The sequence below is a fragment of the Alligator sinensis genome, unplaced genomic scaffold (assembly GCF_000455745.1).
Source record: "Alligator sinensis unplaced genomic scaffold, ASM45574v1 scaffold720_1, whole genome shotgun sequence".
Taxonomy (NCBI): domain Eukaryota; kingdom Metazoa; phylum Chordata; order Crocodylia; family Alligatoridae; genus Alligator; species Alligator sinensis.
The window spans coordinates 1,908,127-1,928,721 of record NW_005842026.1 but is presented as its reverse complement, the minus strand read 5'-3'; the positions used below and the strand labels follow the sequence as shown (position 1 = coordinate 1,928,721).

Genomic DNA, 20,595 nt, shown 5'->3' with positions numbered 1-20,595 from the left:
CACACCTCTGATTGGTTGAGGGGCACTGCAAGTTCCATCCCTCCCAGGTACTGACTGAAAGCCCTAGAAGCTAGGGCTTCACACACCTGCCCCTGCAGTGCTGTGCATGGGACTGAGCCCCACCTGCTCCCACTTGAGTAGCCTGCGCTGCACTCCTGCCAGCGCCAGCGCCAGCCCCAGCCCCAGCAATCACCCTGCTTTGGCGGAACTGTTCCCAGTGCTACAGCTGCCCAGATGTTCCTTTGCTCCCCCAACCTCCAGTGGGAGCAGCCCGGCTGAAACTTCCCTCTGCCTGCCTTCCCCACCTCCCCCCGCCCAGAGCAGCACAGCAGACGACAGGAGCAGAAGGAAGAGCTGCTACTCGAAGTAAGAGGAGCACAGAAGCACCTGGCCAGCTGCAGCTGCACCGGGACAAGCCCAACAGGACCACCAGAGCTGTTCTGCTCCCTTTTGCTCTAGTTGTGGCTCCTGCCATGCTACACTGCACCACTCCAGGGTGGAAGGCAGGGGCTGGGACAGCTTCAGCCAGTCAGGTCCTGCTCAGTGCATGGAGATCCAGCTCCAGCTACTAGCCACCTTCCACTTGCTCCACCCACTAGCAGGGGCTGCTCATCATGCCGGGCAAGTGGATGGAAGGCAGCCAGGAGTTAGAGCCAGATCTCCATGCATTGGGCAGAAGCATTCCAGCTGCCCACCCAGAGCAGCGCAGCAGGGCAGAAGCAGCCGCTGCAGCTGGAGATGAAAGGAGCACAACAGCCCCACTGGCCCCTGCCTGTGTGCAGCTTGTAGTAAGGCTGCAGCCAGTGGGGTGCTGCTCTGCTCCCCTCACCTCCTGGTGACAATGTGAGCCCAGCTGGCTGCAGCCATGCTGGGAACAGCCTCACCAGAAGTTGTGTGCTGGGTAGTGTGGGTGGGAGCAAAGCACTAGCTGCCCGGGTGGAGCTCGGCCCCACATGGAGCACTGCAGGGGCAGGCACCAACTGGTCAAGCTCTGCTGCATGCGCCCCTCACTTCCTCCTCCCTTCTCTCACCCCTGGCTGACTCCCAGGCAGCCCCCCTACACATGCAAATAAATTGCCCACTCCTGCTCTAGCTTGAGCTGCCTGGCTTAATTCAGTCATTATCACCCCCTGCAAGGGGCAGAGGGCAATAATTACTGAGTAAATTAAGTTTAAGTGTGGCAATTAAACAGGGGCTTTTGGCAGGTTTTCCCTGCTCACCCTCTTCCCACCCCTTCTAGAGACAGAGTGGGGAACTTTTCCCACCTCTCCCTGCCCCATCCCCCTTCAAGAGACACAGTCTGCCTTTTTTTTCCCCCCTCTTTTCTCCCTCCCCTCCCCCTTCTAGGAGAGAGCTCTTTGCCAGATTTTTGAAAGTAGCTAGTTCCCTGTGCTTCTTTACAGGGAACCAGTTATTTCATGGGAGACTGCCAATTACACGATTTCCGTGAAATTGTGAATTCAGTAGGTCCCTAACTGTAAGATATTTGAATACAGAACAGTTATTGATCACATATGTAAGATATTGTACAAATATCTTACAGAAGACTTGAGTCTGCTCTGCCGTGCTAGAATTACAGCACATCAGAGCAGCCTCTCTGCTTGTATATAGGAACCCTACAATGATGGTCTTATTTATTCTTCAGAAAAAACAAATAAGAGATGGATACAGAAAAAGGAAGTACACTACACTGTGCTTACCACAGAGAGCACCAGCACGGCCTTCCAATGTAACCTGCCATGTAAACGAATCTCCTCGACTCTTCTCTGTTTCTAGATCTTTCGGAGACAGAGGAAAAACACACTTCCATAGTAACAGTATTCTTGGAAGGTGATGCTGGACTACTGCAGGACCTGTAAGTTTTAAGAACTGTTGTTTGCAAGTGTGAGGAATCATACAACTTAAATACTAAATATTTTTCCCACATTTACAAATCTATATGGCATTTCAACTACTAGTTTTTACATTATTCTTTAAACCTTCAATTGCCATAGCATTCTACTTTGGCCAGAAGGGGATTTTTACCTTCTGTTGTTAATGGTGTGTTACTAACTAGATTATTAAGTTGTTTGTTTGTTTTTTCAAATCAACGTCACTGAAATTTTACGAAATGTAGTTTTATCCAAATCTTGTGATTTTAGGGACTCGGGTAAAGAGCAACAGAAAAGCAGATTTTTCAGATGGTAGGATTTGGAAAGTCACAATTTCTCATCACAAGTCTGTATACAGAAATATCTCTTGTCATGAAAGAAGAGCATAGGGTTCGCAGACAGATGAGATGGGTTCAAATGTTTAAGACAGCCAGTAATACAAACATATAGACAAAACTTTATTTGGAACTTTAATTGTGGGGTTGATTATTGGCTGATCTCTATTTAAAATTGGAGAGATAATCAGTGACAGATCATAAGCAAAATGTGCTCTGAGGATCCCAATGTTCTCTCAATTTTCAAATGGTTTGCTCATATATTTGTTCTCAGATATATCATGCAAAATGGTTCTAAAAGTTTATGGTCATAAAATGCTACTGGATTAATTTTACAAACTATATTTCACAGTTTATCATTGCTCCAAGTTTACCACTGTTCATAATGAACTACGGCCAAGTACAGGCAGTCAGAAAGCCCCAAGCTGAATTGATTCAATCTTTGCAGGTTAGTCTACACTGTATAGCAGCTGATAGGCAAGTGAACAGACATTTACTTTTGATTCTGGAAATGCAGCCACAAGCTGCTGTGGCCCAGGCCAAAAGCTAGGGGTACTATACCATGTCTCCCTGCTCAGCTGGAGCAGACAGCTTAGGTCAAGACTAACTCACCCAAATTGTGACAGGGGTGCTTGGAGGTGAGGATGTGCAAAGCATCCTGGGATGCTCGGGGACTCAGAGTTAACTTGAATTTGGAGGAGATCTGGGCCAGAAGTTCAAAAATCTAAATCAGTTAAGTCTGGTGCTACATCTTAAATTGGTTTTGGCCATTTTGGAAGCAGTTTATGAACAGTGAATTTCTGTTGTTACAGATTTGAACCAGTTTCAGATCACTTATACAGGTTTGTGTGTAATTTCTGTCCCTAGTCTAAATGTCAATTTCACAGTAATAATACTTTTATGTAAGACTATTTTCTTTTCAGAGATTTAAATTCATTTTAATATTTTGTAGAACTGCTTCACGCTAGCACATAGTGAAGCCAAGCATGGGCAGGTTGTACACAGCTGGGATGGGGCCATGGGCGGGCAGGGAGTGGCATGCAGGAGTGGGGTGGGATGGGAAGGGCAGGACCACAAGAATTAAATTTGGCAACATGGATTCCTACAGGGCATATCTTAGTTTGAGTTAAAGTTATAGAAGCCTGTTACCTAATGTCATGAGGGCAGCTATCAGGAGCCATCCAGCCTGTGTTCGCTGCATTGCAATGCGACTATTCTGAGAAGCTGAACACAGTAAATCCTCTGCTACTGTCATGATTACCTATTTAAAATTGGAAAGAGAAACAAAAGCATCAGCATCTCAGAGAATTCAGGTGCTAGATTTTTTTCTTCAAGATGCAGTACTTCTAACAGTTTAGGACTCAGTTCTGCTCCCCAAGAAGTTATTTCCGAATGCATTTATTCCATTGGGACTAGCTAAGGCCTTAAGGTCATGAATGCAAAATTAATAAAAATTCCTTCCCAGTTACATAAATCTCCTAAGTACAAGACCAATCTGCAGAGGTGTGAAATGACCCCCCTGCCTTACTTTGTACAACTTCCAAGTCTTAGAAAGTTTCTTCTCCACATTTCAAGTTGAAGTTGCTACAGAACAATGATTACAGTGGAGGAGGGGTTTACTGGTAGTTACAGAGCTGTCTTTAAGAAAACAATTTTAAGTGCACATAATTATACTTAAAGGAAGTAAGTATAAAGACCATGGGACTCATCTGCTTGAGTTCCATTTCAGAGCTGTAATTCCCTTAACTCTTCTTGGTAATTGTTAAGTATTATTATGATTTAGCTCATTGCATGCCAGGCAGGTTCAATTATTTGGACTGGAAGACCACTTAGGGAGTTTTGGTGAGCTGTTGCTGCTAGGGGAGGGAGTGCTGACCCTTCCCAGCGCAGTAGAGGAGATGGGGGGTAGGGGGGGAAGAGTGGGGAGGCAATTGATCTTATCTGACCTTGGCTTGTTTACCCCACACCCACTGCCAGGAACACCAGACAGGGCAGGCAGGTGGGCAGCATTTCTATGAAGATTAGCCTGGGTGCCCCATGGGCAGGTTGTACACAGCTGGGATGGGGCCATGGGCAGGCAGGGAGTGGCACGCAGGAGTGGGGTGGGATGGGTAGGGCAGGGCTGGGCCGGCACCAGGGCCAGGATCATGGGGCAATGACAGCACAGGGCTGGGGCCGAGCTGCAATCTGCTCCCTATACATCCTGGCCGGCAGGCTTTATTTTGCACACCCCTGTTCTACAAGGGAGGAGCTTGGCAAGCCAAGGACAGACAAGCAGGCAGAGGACATGTGAAGGGTAATAACAAATGATTTATATATATAAGCCACCTTGATGCACTATAGACAAAATGGCAACCCCCCTCCCTCCCCCCAAATTCATCAAAATGGAATTAAATAGACAGATGAACTTAGGGAAATTGTACCATGCATGGAAGAAAGTACAGTGATGATGTGCGAGTCTGGTTTTAAAAGAAACTCTGGTCTCTATTAAATGTTAACAAATTATAATTAAGTAATGGCACCTGGGTTATAAACACAACCATAATAACAACGACAACAAACCTTTCCTTTACTATAGTTTTCCTTTAATTTGCACATTTATAAAAATCCATGAAATAATCATGGAAACTAAAACATTAATTCCCAAATTCTGGAACAATACTTAGTAGATACAAATCAAAAAAGATATTTTGAAATAATCTAACTTGAAAACAAAATTACACTATAAAAAAATACTGTATACTGAATGAGCATAAAGAGTATCGCCAGTATCAGATGAATGCCAAAATAGTAACGCTGGTTTCATTCAATTTCATCTGAATTTATGAATGACATTTCATGTATGCACTAGCAACTATGACTTGGGAGGCTTTTCCTTTATAAAATATTACCACTAGTATACGATATCAAATATATATTTAATATACTAATTGTTTTGCTAATTGCATTGCGTCTGCGACATTCAACACACTCAAAATGAAACACAGTAATATACTATGGTTGCTTTCCAAAGCATGACATATTTGATACTCTTTTCAAAACTGCTCTTTTTAAACTGGTCTCTTTCAGTTCCTCAGAACTGGGGCCAATCTGGAATTTGGCAATTTTCCTGGGAGAGAATGGAAGAGAGCTTTTGTAACTCCCACGTAACTGGGTCAGTATATTGCTTTCTGTTCCCTGTTCTGTCCTCCTAGGCCTCCCCCAGGTCAAGGACATCCTACATCATATTTTTCAAAAGAAATCTTTGTTAAAATGGGAGGGTTTGTCAGATAATTTGCATTCTTTAACTCTGCTTAGGTATACAGCTTTTCAAAAGGCACTCATCTAATGAAGTTATTGAGGCTATGTTTATTTTATTCTTTTTATTCTTCCCTACCCAAGCTCTTGGAGTTACCAGCAAATTAATTTTTTTTAAACCAAAGACCGTACTCCTCCCCATCATCCAAAATCAACCATTCCCTGAAAAAGGCTTTGCCTACATGCTTTAAGTACTTTTGAAAAAGTTACTGATTTACATTGAATATGCAACAGTAGAGTAGTATAAATAATGTCAATCATGCTTATCACAAGTGAGAGGGACTACAGCAAATGTACTATTAAAATGTTATTTTGGTTTTATTGTGGTGTAATGGCAAGTAATAGAATAACTCTTTATCCATACAGGTATGCTTCATCTGGTCTGCTCCAATCTCCCTGGGCCATGAAACAGAAGTAAGATAAGTGCCCGAGCTGTGAAGAGAGGCTGCTCATATCAGTGCTGTAACATATTTGCTATCTGTGATTAGCTAAAAGGATGAAGCCTTCCTTACTAATGTAGAAACAACTTCTGACATCTGCCTGCTAGCACTTCCAACTTGGATTACTGGAATGTTATATACTCTTGAAAGCCATTCAGAAACTTCAGCTAAAGGAGAATATTACATTCTATCAGTGTAGACAAAATTGGTACATTGGACTTGTGGCAGCTTTAACTGGAATGATTATAGAAATAACTACATTTTATTTTATGTAGTCATGAAAGGAACCAGGGTTACAATAACTCATTTTTAGCTCTACAAAAGAATGTCCTCCCAGGAAACTTATTTCTAATACAGAAGCAATGCAAAAGATCTGTGAATGTACTTCTAATTAGTTTTTTTAAAAAGAAAGATCTTTTTCCTTGGCAAAGCCTAATGTGTTTCAATTGTATTCTGGACTAACACAGCCTTTTCTTACCCAATAATACTGCTGTGATGTTCGTGGGAAAGAGGCAAATAATGGTAGCCTGCCAATTCAAGCCAATGGCAAAACAGACAAGAGATATAGACACTTTAATCTTCAAAACAGAACCGCTTTGTTTACAATTCTGAAAACATAACTCATCTCAAGAAATCTACACCTTTCTCTAATCTGCCCTCATTCTCTAAAAGTTCTTTAGAATCAACCTTCAGCCCAAAGAAAGCAACTGGGATAGCTCAAAAACCCCTCTATATAATTAGTATAACCCAACACATTGAATGGTTATGATGCTGATGTTGCCATTGTTTAATTGTAAAAATCTCAAAGAAGGTCAATATTTAAACTTAGGAACATATTCAGTTATTTAAGTAACTGGTTTTATGAAGTATGGAAAACAACATGATCACATGCCTAGGAAGAGACGATACAATATTAGAAAACTAATAGTTTTTCAGTTTAATAATTATGTCATAAAAGTTAGTAGCTGAACTATCACAGATGAATAAAAAAATACATGTTAAATACTACAGTAACAAGTATCACAAATCTACTTAGAAACAAATTACTAGAATAATTACCTTCCCTTTTCCATGTGAAATACCCAAAGGACAGTATCTTACTGCTCCCAACAAGGCAGCAGTAGCAAAGCTATATCCGGTCACTGCTTCTGGAGAAGACTTAAGGGCACTAAGACGCTCAACACAGCGATCAAAAAGTGGCGACACATAGGATGGCAAAGCTACAGCAATGCAGCGTAAACACCAAGCTGCTGTGAGACGAACCGAGACACTAGGGTGAAGAATGACTGAAATTACTGTATCCAAAACTCCTGAAAGAATAAAAAAAGCTAAGTTAAAAATCACAAACAAAGAAATCCATCTCTAAAACAATGACCACTATTGAAAGGAATGTACATATTTATTGAGCGATGGTGAAAATCCTTCTGTTTGTGTGTGCTCATCTTTGAAAAGTGCTATTGTGAATTTTGCATTCAACTTCAGAATATTAAAATATTTTTCAAAAGAACCTGGATGAGGAGCAGATGGATTAAATTAAATCCTAGAAGGATTATACTGATGTTGCTGAAGAAAGGGAAAAAGTGGCAAAAAACAACTTGATGCTTCCTTGACACCACTCCCTCGTGTGAGTTCTCTTTCAAGTCATTAGTCTGCAGTCATGGTATGTACCTAGGCTGCATATTGCTAGGGATATTCCAAAAGCCACAAAAGTGCTCTTTCCTATATAGCAAACCTCTACAATATCATATTCCCTTTTCTTAGAGTTAGACTTGGTCACAGCAACCACTTGCTTGTCACATTTAGGCTCGACTATTTTAAGCATGAAACTATTGATCTTAAAAAAAAAAAAAAAAAAAAAAGGCTACTAAAAGTACAAAGCAAATTCAAAGGCTACAATTGCTTCAAAGTAAGCAATTCTACTCAAGGACTAAGAACAAAACAATGAAACTTTCTTATCTCTTCCCTGACTCCCTCTAAATACAGAGTTAAAAACTGTGGGTGAAAACCTTGGACACTTTCCCAGACTACCCAAAGGACCATTTTGCCCTTTGTGGTGATGACCTCCTACAATCCATAAAAATATCAATCTTGAAGTGAAGTGTTTTGGGAAGAGACAGATCTTGCTTGGCAACTACCTTGCAAATCCAGAACCGACTCCCAAGAGAGGTCAGAATGATCTCAGACCTTAGAAACTGTAAAGGAAAATGCAGATCTATTTAGACTTGGTTTTTAAAGATAATACCACAGCATGTAACAAACTAAAGACCCAAAAGACTGGAAGAGGGAAAGATAAGAAACTGGGGAAGGAGGAAAGATATACCGTATAGGTACACATTGTAATTTTGGCAGGTGTTCAGTGACCAACAATCTAGACCAAAAGGAAGAAAGAAACAAAATCTAGTTTAATCAAGTTGTTTTATCATAGATATCCTAGAGATGCAAAGGCTGGAAAGGACCTCAAAAAATCACCTATTCCAACCAGCAATTAAACCTGTGACCTTTTCTTGACTACAAAAATAAAGTCAGGACATTTACAGTTAGGGACCAACCCAATTCACAATTTTCATGGTAACCACAAAAATCAGTAGATCCCCACGAAAAATCATGAAATCGGCAATGTTTGGTGGGAGGGGGCGGGGGGGAGCACTGCAAAAACAGAAAAAGAAAGGGAGCTCTGGTATCCTGAAGCACAGAAGGCAAAAGTGGGGGGATTTTCATGGTGGAGCATGGAAGGCCGTGTTTCATGGAGAGTGGGGAGTGGCCGCACGCAGTAGAGCGGCAACAGTACAGGGCAGCGGATGGCTGTGGCGGCTGCTACGTGCAAACTTTCCAATCGCACCGGCCAGTCGGAAATTGTGGTTAGTAGAGTTAGTAAAATCCTAGATAACAGGTATTTTACTGTAGTAATTCCTCTTTCCTCAATATGCTTCCTGTTTAACACATCCCCTCCACCTCAGAGGGGATACACAATTGTTTCTCTGGACAAGTGCATTAAATATAACATGCTTCTGTATGTTTAATTTTTTTCAGACTTTTGACAAGTATCAAAAGAATACAAATTACCATATTTACTCGAATACAAGATGAGGTGCAACCCACATTTGGGATAGCAGAAAAAAGCAACTTGTCTAAAAAAGCCACATAAGGAAACCTCATTAAACATACTGTTCATCAGTAAACCGCTGCAAAAAGCAGCATATGTGCAGCAGTGGAAACCAACTGTGAAGTTGATTAAATGTAGCCAACACTGAGAATGACTATAAAACACATTGCCCATATTGGGCAAGCATGTTGATGGGAACTTTCTACCTCTCTACATAAGTCTTATCCATTCTATCAATTACTCTGGGAAACCCATTTTCATTAACACTTCAAATATAAAACCACGGTCCACTCTACCATATGCTTTCTTCAGATCCAAAATTTTCTACTGCTGTGTTTAATTTCCTTTCCTGAATGTGAGTCAGTGTTTCTCTTATCAGCTGAATTGACTCAGAAATCCTGTCCAGGACTGCACAGGTTGGATCTTCATGTATTACTTCTTTTCAGGTTCTTTTGTATTCTTAGAACTACCTTCTTTGTCAACAATTTATAGTCTGTATTTTGCAGAGTAATTGGTTTCCAGTTCTTCAGAAACTCTTTATTTTCCTTTTAATAAATAATAAAATTAGTATTCCCCTTGTAAAATCCTTCCCCGCTTCTCCCTCCCACTATTTCTTCAAAAACCTTTATTATATCCATCTCCACACTCATGGGCAAAATTTCATGTAAAATTTCATGAGTAGTGCATCTGCTCCTAGAGATTTTCCATTTTTTTTTTTTTTAAGTTTTTAAGATTCCTCCACTTCCTTTAAACTTATCTTTTCTTCCATTTTCTGTATCTTTTCCTCTACTTTTTGTCTTCAGTCTCTTTTAGAAAATTCTTCATTTTCTTTCTATTTCCTTCTTCTGGTATAGTGCTTCATAGAATCTCCTCGTTGCTTCCAGTACCTCCTCCTGCTTTTCCACTCACACCTCACTTCCTATTTGCACTGCTTTTAGCTCTCTCTTCTCCTCCTTCAGTCTGTCTGAAAAGTATCAGAACCATTCTTTGTTTTCTTCCACCCAAAGTACTTGTGCTAAAAATATTTTCTCTTTCATCTTACTTTTAAACCATCTTTCTAGCTCCTGCTTTGTCTCTTCCAGTTCCTCTCATATCCATCTTTCTTCTGAAGATTCCTTTAGCAGCTGCTGCATCTTCCTTTGCAGCACTCTCAGTTCTTGTCCCCACATTTCTTCAGCCTGTTTTCTTGAAAAATTCTTGTCCTCTTCTTCACCATTGTCCACCATTCTTTGGTACTCTTAAAATACTTCTTCAGTGTTTTCCACCCCTTATACTGTTTTGTGTATGCATGACACTTCTGTATCTTGCAACAGCTGTACATTTAACTTCCACACTTCCTTTTCTCTTATGGAGCTCTTAACAAGACTGTCTTCCACTTTCAGCATCTAGTAATCACTAAATCGCTAAACGCTTAAGATTGCTTTTTTTCCTTATCTCTATTTCTTTTGATATAAACACAAAACCAATTCTTGATTGCTTCTTCCAGTAGGGCCTTCTCTAGTGAAAGCTTTCTCCCCTGCCCACACATCTATTAGTGACTCTTCTTTTATGATTTGCATTAACCTAGATAAGCTGTCTAGTGTTCTATCGCCTCCTTGTCTTGTTCCATCACCTGCTTCTACTACACAATTAAAAACCCTCAATATTGTCCATGGTTTCCCCCTGACCGTGTATACCACTAGTTTTCTATGCAGAGCCTTCCTCCCCTCCCAATCTGATGATGGTGCATATACATTGAAAATTTCTAATTCTGTCTCAATTGCAGGTATCATTCATTATAGTCTGCCACTGAGGATGTCTTCCACGTATTTCGCTCTCAACTCTGAACTCTTGAAAAGAATTACTACTTCTGCCTGTTGCCACACAACACAGCAATGGGGACGAGTGTTCCATGGGAGTAGTGAATCCCACTCCAAGTGGCCTTGGCCCGTAAAGGAGGCCAGCCTAGAAATGGCTGGCGATGGGCATAACTTACCTACAGGCACTGGATCTGGGGCAATGTAACAACGTGTGGCGCAGCCATGCCATTTTAGATGTATGTGCTCCCAGCGTGTAGGCAGGCACGCAGGGAGTAATGTACAAAAGGTGCACCAGGAGTCAGATGGCTTGGGTAGCGAGCCAGATGGAGATGGCCAGGAATGCTCCCCGATTCTGGCATGCCAGTGGACTCAGGCTGTTGAGCCGGATGAAGATGGCAGGGAGAGTTCTTTGACCCCGGTGTGTCAGAGAACATGGGACGCTGGAAAACAACGCAAGAACCTGCAAACAGAGAACCTGGAAGGGTTCTCTCTCTGGAAGCTAGTGGCCAGAAAAAGCCGGGACAACAGTGGGACCCTACACCTGGATGGAGAAATGCCAGGGGTGCATGAGTGTGAAACCCTGCTTAGTACTGGACAGAGGGCATTGCAGGGGCAGATGTTTTCCTTTGTTTTTTTGGTTTTTGTTTTTTTTGGGGGGGGGGGGGGGGTATGATTAGAGGCTAGATCCTCCAGAAGGCTGAGTACACAGATCACCTACGTCAGCATCTTGAGAGGTTTAGCAAAGAGCACTTATTCAGCCCTGCTCTGGCAAAGGAGCCGATTAAGTTTTAAGTTTTATTTTCTATGAATTTGTGTTAAGGGTGGACTTTGATGGGATATTAACATGGTCACAGAAAGTAAGTTATTGGGATGGACTCTGTCCTTTCCAGAGAGTGATTACCTAGGATCGTGGTTCATAGCGTGGCTCAACTGTCGCCTTACTGAATATTTCTTTTGAAAATATACTTTAAGTTTTGTGACTGAGCAACCAAGCCCAGGGCTATAACCCAAGTACATAAACAGCTGCAACAAACTAGGACTGTAAAGCACCATTTTGATAACATCTAGGTTGGCATGTGGATGGGGCGTACAGAAGGAGGAGCCCCATAAAACATGCTTAGGGGAGCCTCCCTGAGGGAAGGGTACCTTTCACTATTGCAGCCTCTCTCCCTCAAGTTTTCTTTCCTCAATCAAGTCATGGCGAGTGGGTAAAGAGGGATCTTCCTCACAGGAAACATGCCTGAGACCCAGCAAAGGGTAAGAAGTGGACATTACATGCGTGTTGAGTGGTCTTGATAGTCGTGTTGCTCTATTTGATGCCCTGACTGGGTACACTGCCACTTTGTTCCCATTTGTCCCTGACCACCAAGATGGTCCCCATCTCCACCTTTTCTCAAAGTGTTTATAATCCCTCTCCCCCAGTATACTGCATTCTTATAGGCAGATCATGTCTGTCCTAACTTGTTTCAACATCAGTTCAATCATTTCCTTAAGAGATTCCTGACAGTAATCGATAATAATCAGTGATTAGCAGATGCAAATCAGTGATCAGTGTCGTGCTTGTTTTCAACTGAGCGTGCCTGTGCCTTTGAGGCTCATTAGTGCTGCTGCTTGCCACGGTCAACTTTTCTTCCTCTCCCCCTCATTTGCATGCCTGTACCTTTTGCAAGCTGCTTGGTTGCTTTTGCATTCAGGAACCCTACCATTTTCCCGCCTCCCTGCTCTCCACTCCAGGCTGGAGCCCAGGTGTGATAGTGACAGAAAGCTGGTCTTTCGTTTGGACTCCAACTCACCTCCCTCTTTATCAGGTTTCTTTTTCCTAATTTTCAGCCTCCGTATTTTCTTCCTTTTCCCCGCCTGTCTGTGCGTCTCTTTTTGTTGCTCCATCTCTACTTCTTTTGTTTGTTGAGTTTCTTCCTTCTGACCCTCCCCCACCTCCATGTCTGAGCTGTTTGCTGTTCCTGCCTCCCCTTCCATTTAGTCTCTTATTCCATCTTCTGCTGCCTCAGTTACAGAGATTCCATTCCCCTTCTTCTCTGTTCCTCCCTCCTCCAGTCTCCTCTACCATTTAAGTTATATCCTTGGTTTCGCCCCGCTCTTGTCCCCCACTTTCCCAACCCAATTCTTGCTGTTCCTTGTGGGGGGGTCTGACATTTTTTGCAAAGGCCATGGACACCTGCAGTACAAGTGCCCCCCACTCACCACAAATAGCACATTTTAGGGATCCCTGGCACTCTGCTGCTCTATGCTCCTTCCCTTAACACCTGTAACATACCATGTGGGGACAATGTGCAGACAGGTGCCCCTCCTTTCCCACATTTGCTGCATTGTTTCAGTTGTCTGTAGTATAATATAAAACCCCAGTGTGGCCCCAGCTAGATCACAGACAGGGGGTGCTGCACCCAACTTGGTCTCCACTCATTTGCTTTTAACACTACTGATGCCCTCCATGACGCCATCCAAATACTATATTTGTCCCACACTTCCTCTCTACACGTTATTTCTTTGAATATATAATTCTACCCACTTTTCTAGGTCCCGGGGCAGTGGAAGCGTGAAGCTGCACAGGTCCCCGGACTCTGCCAGGAGTGGAGGAGCCCCACCTCCTGCTTCCCTGTGGAGTCCAGCACAGGGCTTCCCATAGTGTGAGTGCAGGCATTACAGGCGCAGTGTGGAGCCCCTATAACAAAAGCGGACTGGGCAAGCTGTGCTTCTTCCCCACCAGGCACAACCACCCTGAGCCCTCCTGCCTGCTGCTGCTCACAGCGGGGGCTGTGCGCCATGTGGAGGAGTTGGGGGGGGGGGGGGGGGCACCACCCTCACACATCCACACCCTGCCCCCACGAGCTCCACTGACATATACCCTACCCCCAACACACACCCTCACAACCCCCCTACACTGTACCACATACACACGCAACCACACTCCACAGCCCCCACACACACACTATACAAGAGTAAGACTTTATTTTTAGTTATTATGCAATCACCTCTATACAGACTACGTAAACACAAATTATAACAAAAATATGTTTGTAATAAAATTAAAATATGTTAATATGTTATAGTAGGTGTTTGACTTAGTCTATGATTTTTTTTTCTGTTTCTAAGATGGCAACATCCCCCTCCCAAAAGGAGTATGGGGTGGGAGGGCAGCAAGGGGTAGGACTTCTGCTGGCAAAAGTCAGGGGTTAGGAGGTGGGTCTTGCAGTGCCTATATGGTGACCAGGTGATGGGGCAACTGTCAAGGGTCAGGGCTACCCATGCAGCTCTCCACAGCTCACCAAAACTCATTAAGTGGCCCTCCAGCTGAAATAATTGCCCACCCCTAATATACAAGTAGGTGCCAAAGTGCTGCTTAAAAGTGTGTTTATGGAGTACCTATGCTAAAACTTGCCCACATTTTAAAAAAAAAAGGTAAAATGCATCAATTCTGGATGAACTAAGTGTACTGGTACTATATACAAATTGGTACAGCCAGGTTTAATCTCAAGATCATTGTTTTCAAATTTGCCCCTCACTTCCATGTATTCAGGGACAGCAGGGTCTGACAGCAAAGAGAGGCGGAAGGGAAAAAGCTAGGGGGAAGCAGAAGGCAAGGGACTACTTCACCCTCCCGATTTAAATTTTCCTTGCTGTAGCAGTGGGACAAATTCAAGGCACACCTCTAATATTTAGATTTTATACCTGAAAAATTATAACAAATTTATAAATTTCCCATATATAGAATCTAATTATTGAGGGGTTGTCTTATGATCAGGGTCATCTTCTATTCAAGTAAATATGACACTATCCAGATTGAAATCTAAAAACATGACAATACTTCTTAAATTGACTCCCACTCTGTATCACTGCTCTAATATATTAAATGAAGATGAAATATGTCTATGTCTTAACAAATACCTGTAAGTATAGCTATACCAGCAGAATTTCACAAAAACTAGTTCTGTTGGGGACAGGTTGCTGGGCTAAAGAGGCCATTTGACTGACCCAGTATGATTGTAATACTTCTTATAGTCTTATGTACATAACCACAGGTTTCAATACAAGGTGTTTTTAGGTTTGAGAGAGGAAGTATGAGTTTATGAGGCCAGCAGCAGGAAGTCAGAGGGAAATTTACAAATGTAAAATACAAGTGTGCATTTTCTGAGACTTGCTACTTACACACCTTGAAAAATATAAATGCTTTTGTTATCAAGTAGACAAAAAAAATCTCTAGGGATATTTTGTTCAGTAATAATAATTACCTGTACTGGAATCTTGTAACAATGGTGCAGCAGTAGTTCCTAAGCCATGTATAAGACTCCCAAGCTCTTGTAATGCACAGACAAGCACATGTTGGCTTACTGTTATATCCGTTGTACCAATCCGTGTTTCTAAATTACTGTCACTTGTTACAGCATCTGATAACGCAGTAAGAAATAACTCTGAAATCACTGACAAAATAAAATATATCATCTCAAGAAACAGACTAAAGTAACAATGTGATATGGTGTATAAATGAACAGGTACTTGCTTATCATTAACTGTCTTGAACAGGGTTCAGAATTTTCATTGAGACTTAACTGCATTTCCAACAAGAAGTGTGGCTCATTGGGATGGCATGGTTAAGGCATGCTAATTTCTGTGGGAAATGACAAGCAAGGGAATGATGTGGCTAGCTTTCATACAGCAGGTAACAGCTACCTGATCCATTTCAGACTTTATCCAAGAGGTTTGGAATAGGTCATATTTTTAATATGGCATGATTGTAATAATCTAGGTTTGATAACCACTACTATGTCTGATACACTATGATACTCTTTCAGAAACGAAAGATATGCTGGACATTTAAAACTACATATAAACAAAGGTCTACATAAACTATAATTCAGAGGGACAACCCAGTGCCCAGAGATGTCAATGAAAAAGGGGTATGAAGGAGCTTTTGATAATGGCCTAAGGGTGGGACTGTTAGAGTTTACAGGCTTAACTAGTGATAACACATACACACCTATATACATATTATATGCATGTGGGTGTGGCCAGCAGTGGCAAAAGTGGATGCTTTAAAGCAGTTGCTTTCAACTGTGGTCTGTGGACCCCTGGGGGGTCACAGACTATGTCTAAGGGGTCCATGAAAGATGACTATGATCAAACAAAAGTATGTGAATACCCACACTTACAATTCAAAGGGGTCTGAACCTCCATTCAAAATTTCCAAAGGGTCCGCAAATGAAAAAAGGTTGAAAACCACTACTTTATAGAGCAAGAGCATATGAACAAGGTACAGCCAGAAGAGTCTATTCTCTGTCATACTTTCTCTTCCATCCACCATCATTGATCTAGAGAGTACCATACTGATAGCACCCTCGCAGCTGAGAATTGGCAAAACACAGGCAAGTAAGGAAATGATGGCAAGTCAGTAAGACAAATTCGTAGATTAATAGCCATTAAGCAGAACACAGTCAGGGATGTATCTTTAAACCAGAGGATAGACCACTCTAGATGTACCCTGTTCATATGCTTCATTTTCCAGCCTCTCCCAGGATAAGGAAGCAGATACGTGCATTTATATCACATAACAGCTCCCTCATTCTAGGGCGATTCCCATCAGACCAGTTAGTAGGGCTGCGTGAAGTTTTGGTTGCCGATTCAATTCAGTGGAGATTCAGCACTATTCAGCGGCCGAATCTCCAAATCCAAATCGAATCAGGAGACCTTTTAATCCAGGGGTGGGCAAAATGTGGCCCGTGGGCTACATCTGGCCCACCAGGCCATTCCTATCCAGCCTGCGGGGCTCCTAAAAAAATTAGGAAATTGATAGTTATCTGTCCCTGGCTGCCTGTCATGCAGCCCTTGATGGCTTGCCAAAACTCAGTAAGTGGCCCTCCGCCTGAAACGATTGCCCGCCCCTGTTTTAATCTCTTCAAATTGAATCGGAACCCTCTGAATTGATTCAAAGAAATTTGACGATTTGGACACAGACACAGCTTTAAATGTTTTTTCTACATACATCAAGGTACCAAGGGTGGCTCGTGAATGCTGAGATGGTGGGGCAGATGGAGTATCCCACAGGACCGGGGGCAGGGTTCCCAGTGCACTCAGCAGCAGACCTGGAAGTGGACCAGAAGCACTTCCAGTCCACTTCCAGGTCTGCGCCAGGGAGCGCACTGGGGGTCCCCACTGTGCCACCCCGGCTTGGCAACAGGTACCTCCTGGGTCCGGGGGAGCACCCAGGGTCCCCCCCGTAGCCAATCGCTGATCATGGGGGGCATGGGGAGCCCTCTGCGTGTTCGGCAGTGGATCCAGAAGTGGATTGGAAGTACTTTAAAAAACATTTAAAGCTGTGTTTATGGCCGAATCACTGATTCTCCAAATCTGCATCAAATCTTCAGATTTGGCCAAATTGAATCACTGTCTCCGATTCAGGCTGAATCCAAATCTGAATCGAATACAGTCTGTTTCGCACACCCCCACTAGTTAGACCCAGATTCTTTCACTCTGTACCAACTCAGTAGTATCAGCTCATTGGAAAAGGTCAGGAAAATCTGGGCCCACATGTATCAATTATTTTGATCTGATTTGATTTATTGTCATCACTACTTTCATATTCAACATAAAACTCTGCTGTGGAAGAAAAGTAAGAAAGGGTTTTTTATTTTCTTTTAAATCAATAACTATCCTGATATAAAACATAGCCAGTTCAACTGAAATGCTTTATGTTATAGTAATATATCAGCACTAGAAATTCTATTTCTGCAGACTCTTTAGGATTAGGTTGAGTGAACAATTATTTCAACACTGGTTTAAAAAAATAGCCTGAACAGATAATCTTGTTAGTCCCATACCCACAACTTTCTTCATCTTCCAGATGGCCTGACAAATCTCCTTGGCAGCTGCAATCTGAGCTTTTTCCCCAAGAAGGCCTCTTATGGTAGCTCGAAGGATAAATGAAACACAGTGGCGACAGCAGATAGCATCCATCTGAGTTTGATAAACTTTGGGGTGAGCCTGAGACACTAGATCTAGGACATGTGAAAGGAAGGCAGAGAAATTCCTTTCAAGCCACTGCCCTCTTAATGTGGAAACAAACACCACATAAGTCTGAAAGAAATGTGAAAAAAGTAACATTTAGAGAAAAATCATCCAGAAAGTGAGATTAATATAAATGCTTTATCCCGACATGCAGTACTACCATTAGAATACCCTATTCCCTACAGAGACCACATAACAACTCCTTTATATAACAAATGTATTATATATGCTCTCAGTTTTCAAGTTAATTCTCTTGCCTTTGTGCTGGAGAAGGTTTCATCTGTTACTTTAGGGGTACTGCTCAAATGGTTTTCAATTAACATTTTGCCAAAAATACTGAACCTGGGCTTACTGCAAACTAATGCAGCCTACTTATCCGTGTCATTTAATTTCATTTCACAGTGTGAGAAATAGCAGTTTAGCCTGCACAAGCACTTGTTATGTAAAACATTATGTTTGGCCTCAATGAACAGCTTCCAGCTATTTAATATTCTGCACATGGAACCCAAATTTAATGTCTGAATGCATTTTAAGAACCACTATGCTTCAAAACTATAACCCATAACTTAAAAGAATTTTGTTTCTGTAGACTCTAAATAGGGGAATATTTGCAGCCACCAAGAACAGCTCTTTATTTCAATGAATTTTAATTGTTCTCCTTGAATAGAGGTACTACAAAGACCGTGGATGTCACAACACTAAGAAAAGAATGCAGAGCCACTTTATAAATCTACTCACCACAGGACCATTTATTTTGCTGCATAGAGTCCCCTTGCAGATGCTTAACGTGCATTTGTTGCATCAAATGTTTAATACACAAAAAATTGCTATTAGTATGAAAAATAAACAAAAATGTGACTACACAAATGAAATACACCACTAAAGGTCTGTTAAGAAGAATCATAACTATCAACAAAAGTTTATTTTTCCCTCACCTCTTAACAATTTCCTTTTGTATGTATAATTTTATTGAGGATTATACCTCTTTATTATGTTTTATTTAAGGATACAACCCCCCCCCCCCCCATTAAGGTTTATACAAATTGTAATTGTATAACTGCTCCTCCAAAAAATCTAAAAGCTCTTGACAAATATTGCTTAAGCTTCCCCATCTTGAATTAAACACTTCTAAAAAGCAGGAAAATTGGGGAATAAAAGCAGTCAAAGGCATTTGGTTTAAAGGCATACCATTTTTTAATCCATGGCAGATTTAATTAGTTTCATCACTCCTGTTGCAAAAATAAATATGTCTTGGAAATCTGGTTAACACTAGAACATATTAAGAGAAAGACTAAATTATAGGACTGTGCAAAGCTTCAGTTGCTGATTCGATTCTGAGGAGATTTGACCCGATTTGGCCACTGAATCTCTGAATTGAAATCGAATCGGGAGACCCATTTAATTCTCCAAATCGTATTGGAACACATGGATTCGATTCAGAGAGATTTGATAATTCAGGCATAGACACAGCTTCATGTTTTTTCTACATACTTCAAGGTACCAGGAGGCTTGTGAACGCTGAGATGGTGGGGCAGATGAAGCGTCCCACGGAAACATGAGGGCAAATCCCCAGAGCGCTCAGCGGACCTGGAAGTGGACCAGAAGCACTTTCGGTCCAGGGACACCTGTGGTCCGCGCTCCTGTGGGATGCTCCATCTGCCCCACCATCTCAGCATTCACGAGTGCCCTTGCTACCTCAAGGTATGTAGAAAAAACATACAAAGCTGTGTCTATGGCTGAACTGCCAATTCTCCAAATCAGAATCGAATCTTCAGATTTGGATTCAGCCGAATCGAATTGGGACAGTGATCCGGATCAGCGAATTGAATCACTGTCCCAAGAATTGGGCCAAATCAGAATCAGATTCAAATACAGCCCACTTCACACCCCCCCAATAAATTATTGTTTCTTTTAGTTTAACAAATTAGCTACATGAGGAAAATTAGGCCAAAGGAAATGAACTGAAAGCAATTTTTATATCTATTCCAAATCATTTTATAATTGACTCAGCTCTGATGCATTTCCTTTTGAATTTGTCAGTTTCTTATTTCTCATCCAAAAAAAGTTATACAGCTGACCATTTTTAATAAAGAATCATTATTAAATCAGAAGCGTCAAAGATATAGCCTGGGAGCCTGATTTGGCCCACAGGGCAACATACTCCAGTCCCTTGTACTGGGCCTGTGTGGGGCCAGTCTGGGACCCCGCTCCCCAGTCCTGCATGCCAGATCCAGTGCCTGCAACACATGCTTTAGCACAGCAAATGAAGAAAATATCCCTTAGGGCATTCAAAATACTGTCCTATAAAAGCAAACAATTAGGTTTAGATACAAAAAAATATCCTCTCAATTTTAGGAAAGACAAGCAGCTAAAAGAAACCACTTAAACTGCTTTAGTGATGTGCTCTTCTGTACCAGAGATGGAGAAGGCTGAACAGAAATATATGGAGGAAATAAAGAACGGTGGTAATACCAACTCTTAGAGAAAAGTTTTTGTCTAACATACATACTGGAGTGTAAAGCCACATAGCTCAGGTGGAAGGATGACTGGCTCCAGACTGGAGGACCTGGGTATAATTCCAGGCATGGGTGGTGGGTTCTCTCATTGTTTTCACTTCCAATGCAGCCCTGAGGCCCACACTGCCTCCTACCCAATGGGTACCAGGAACTTCATGAAAATAAAGGCAACTGGAACACAGTGCTAGCCACATCGCCTCTTTTTCATGCCAAGGTT

At 42.0% G+C, this 20,595-nt stretch overlaps 1 protein-coding gene across 9 annotated transcripts in view; it reads right to left on the bottom strand.

Annotated features, from left to right (window-relative positions):
- Window positions 1–20,595, bottom strand: part of HEATR5A (HEAT repeat containing 5A) — a 129,900-nt gene that overhangs the window by 75,473 nt on the left and 33,832 nt on the right. For 7 of the 9 annotated variants that reach the window (XM_025202451.1, XM_025202447.1, XM_025202448.1 and 4 more), the window contains 5 exons: window positions 17,676–17,931; window positions 15,093–15,248; window positions 7,003–7,253; window positions 3,356–3,467; window positions 1,701–1,853 (listed from right to left, as the gene is read on the bottom strand). In XM_025202451.1, the coding sequence (XP_025058236.1) occupies window positions 1,701–1,853; window positions 3,356–3,467; window positions 7,003–7,253; window positions 15,093–15,248; window positions 17,676–17,931 (928 nt within the window). Of the gene's footprint in view, window positions 1–1,700; window positions 1,854–3,355; window positions 3,468–7,002; window positions 7,254–15,092; window positions 15,249–15,361; window positions 15,470–17,675; window positions 17,932–20,595 lie in introns of those variants that run through there. The other 2 variants (XM_025202454.1, XM_025202453.1) reach the window with 2 other exon arrangements.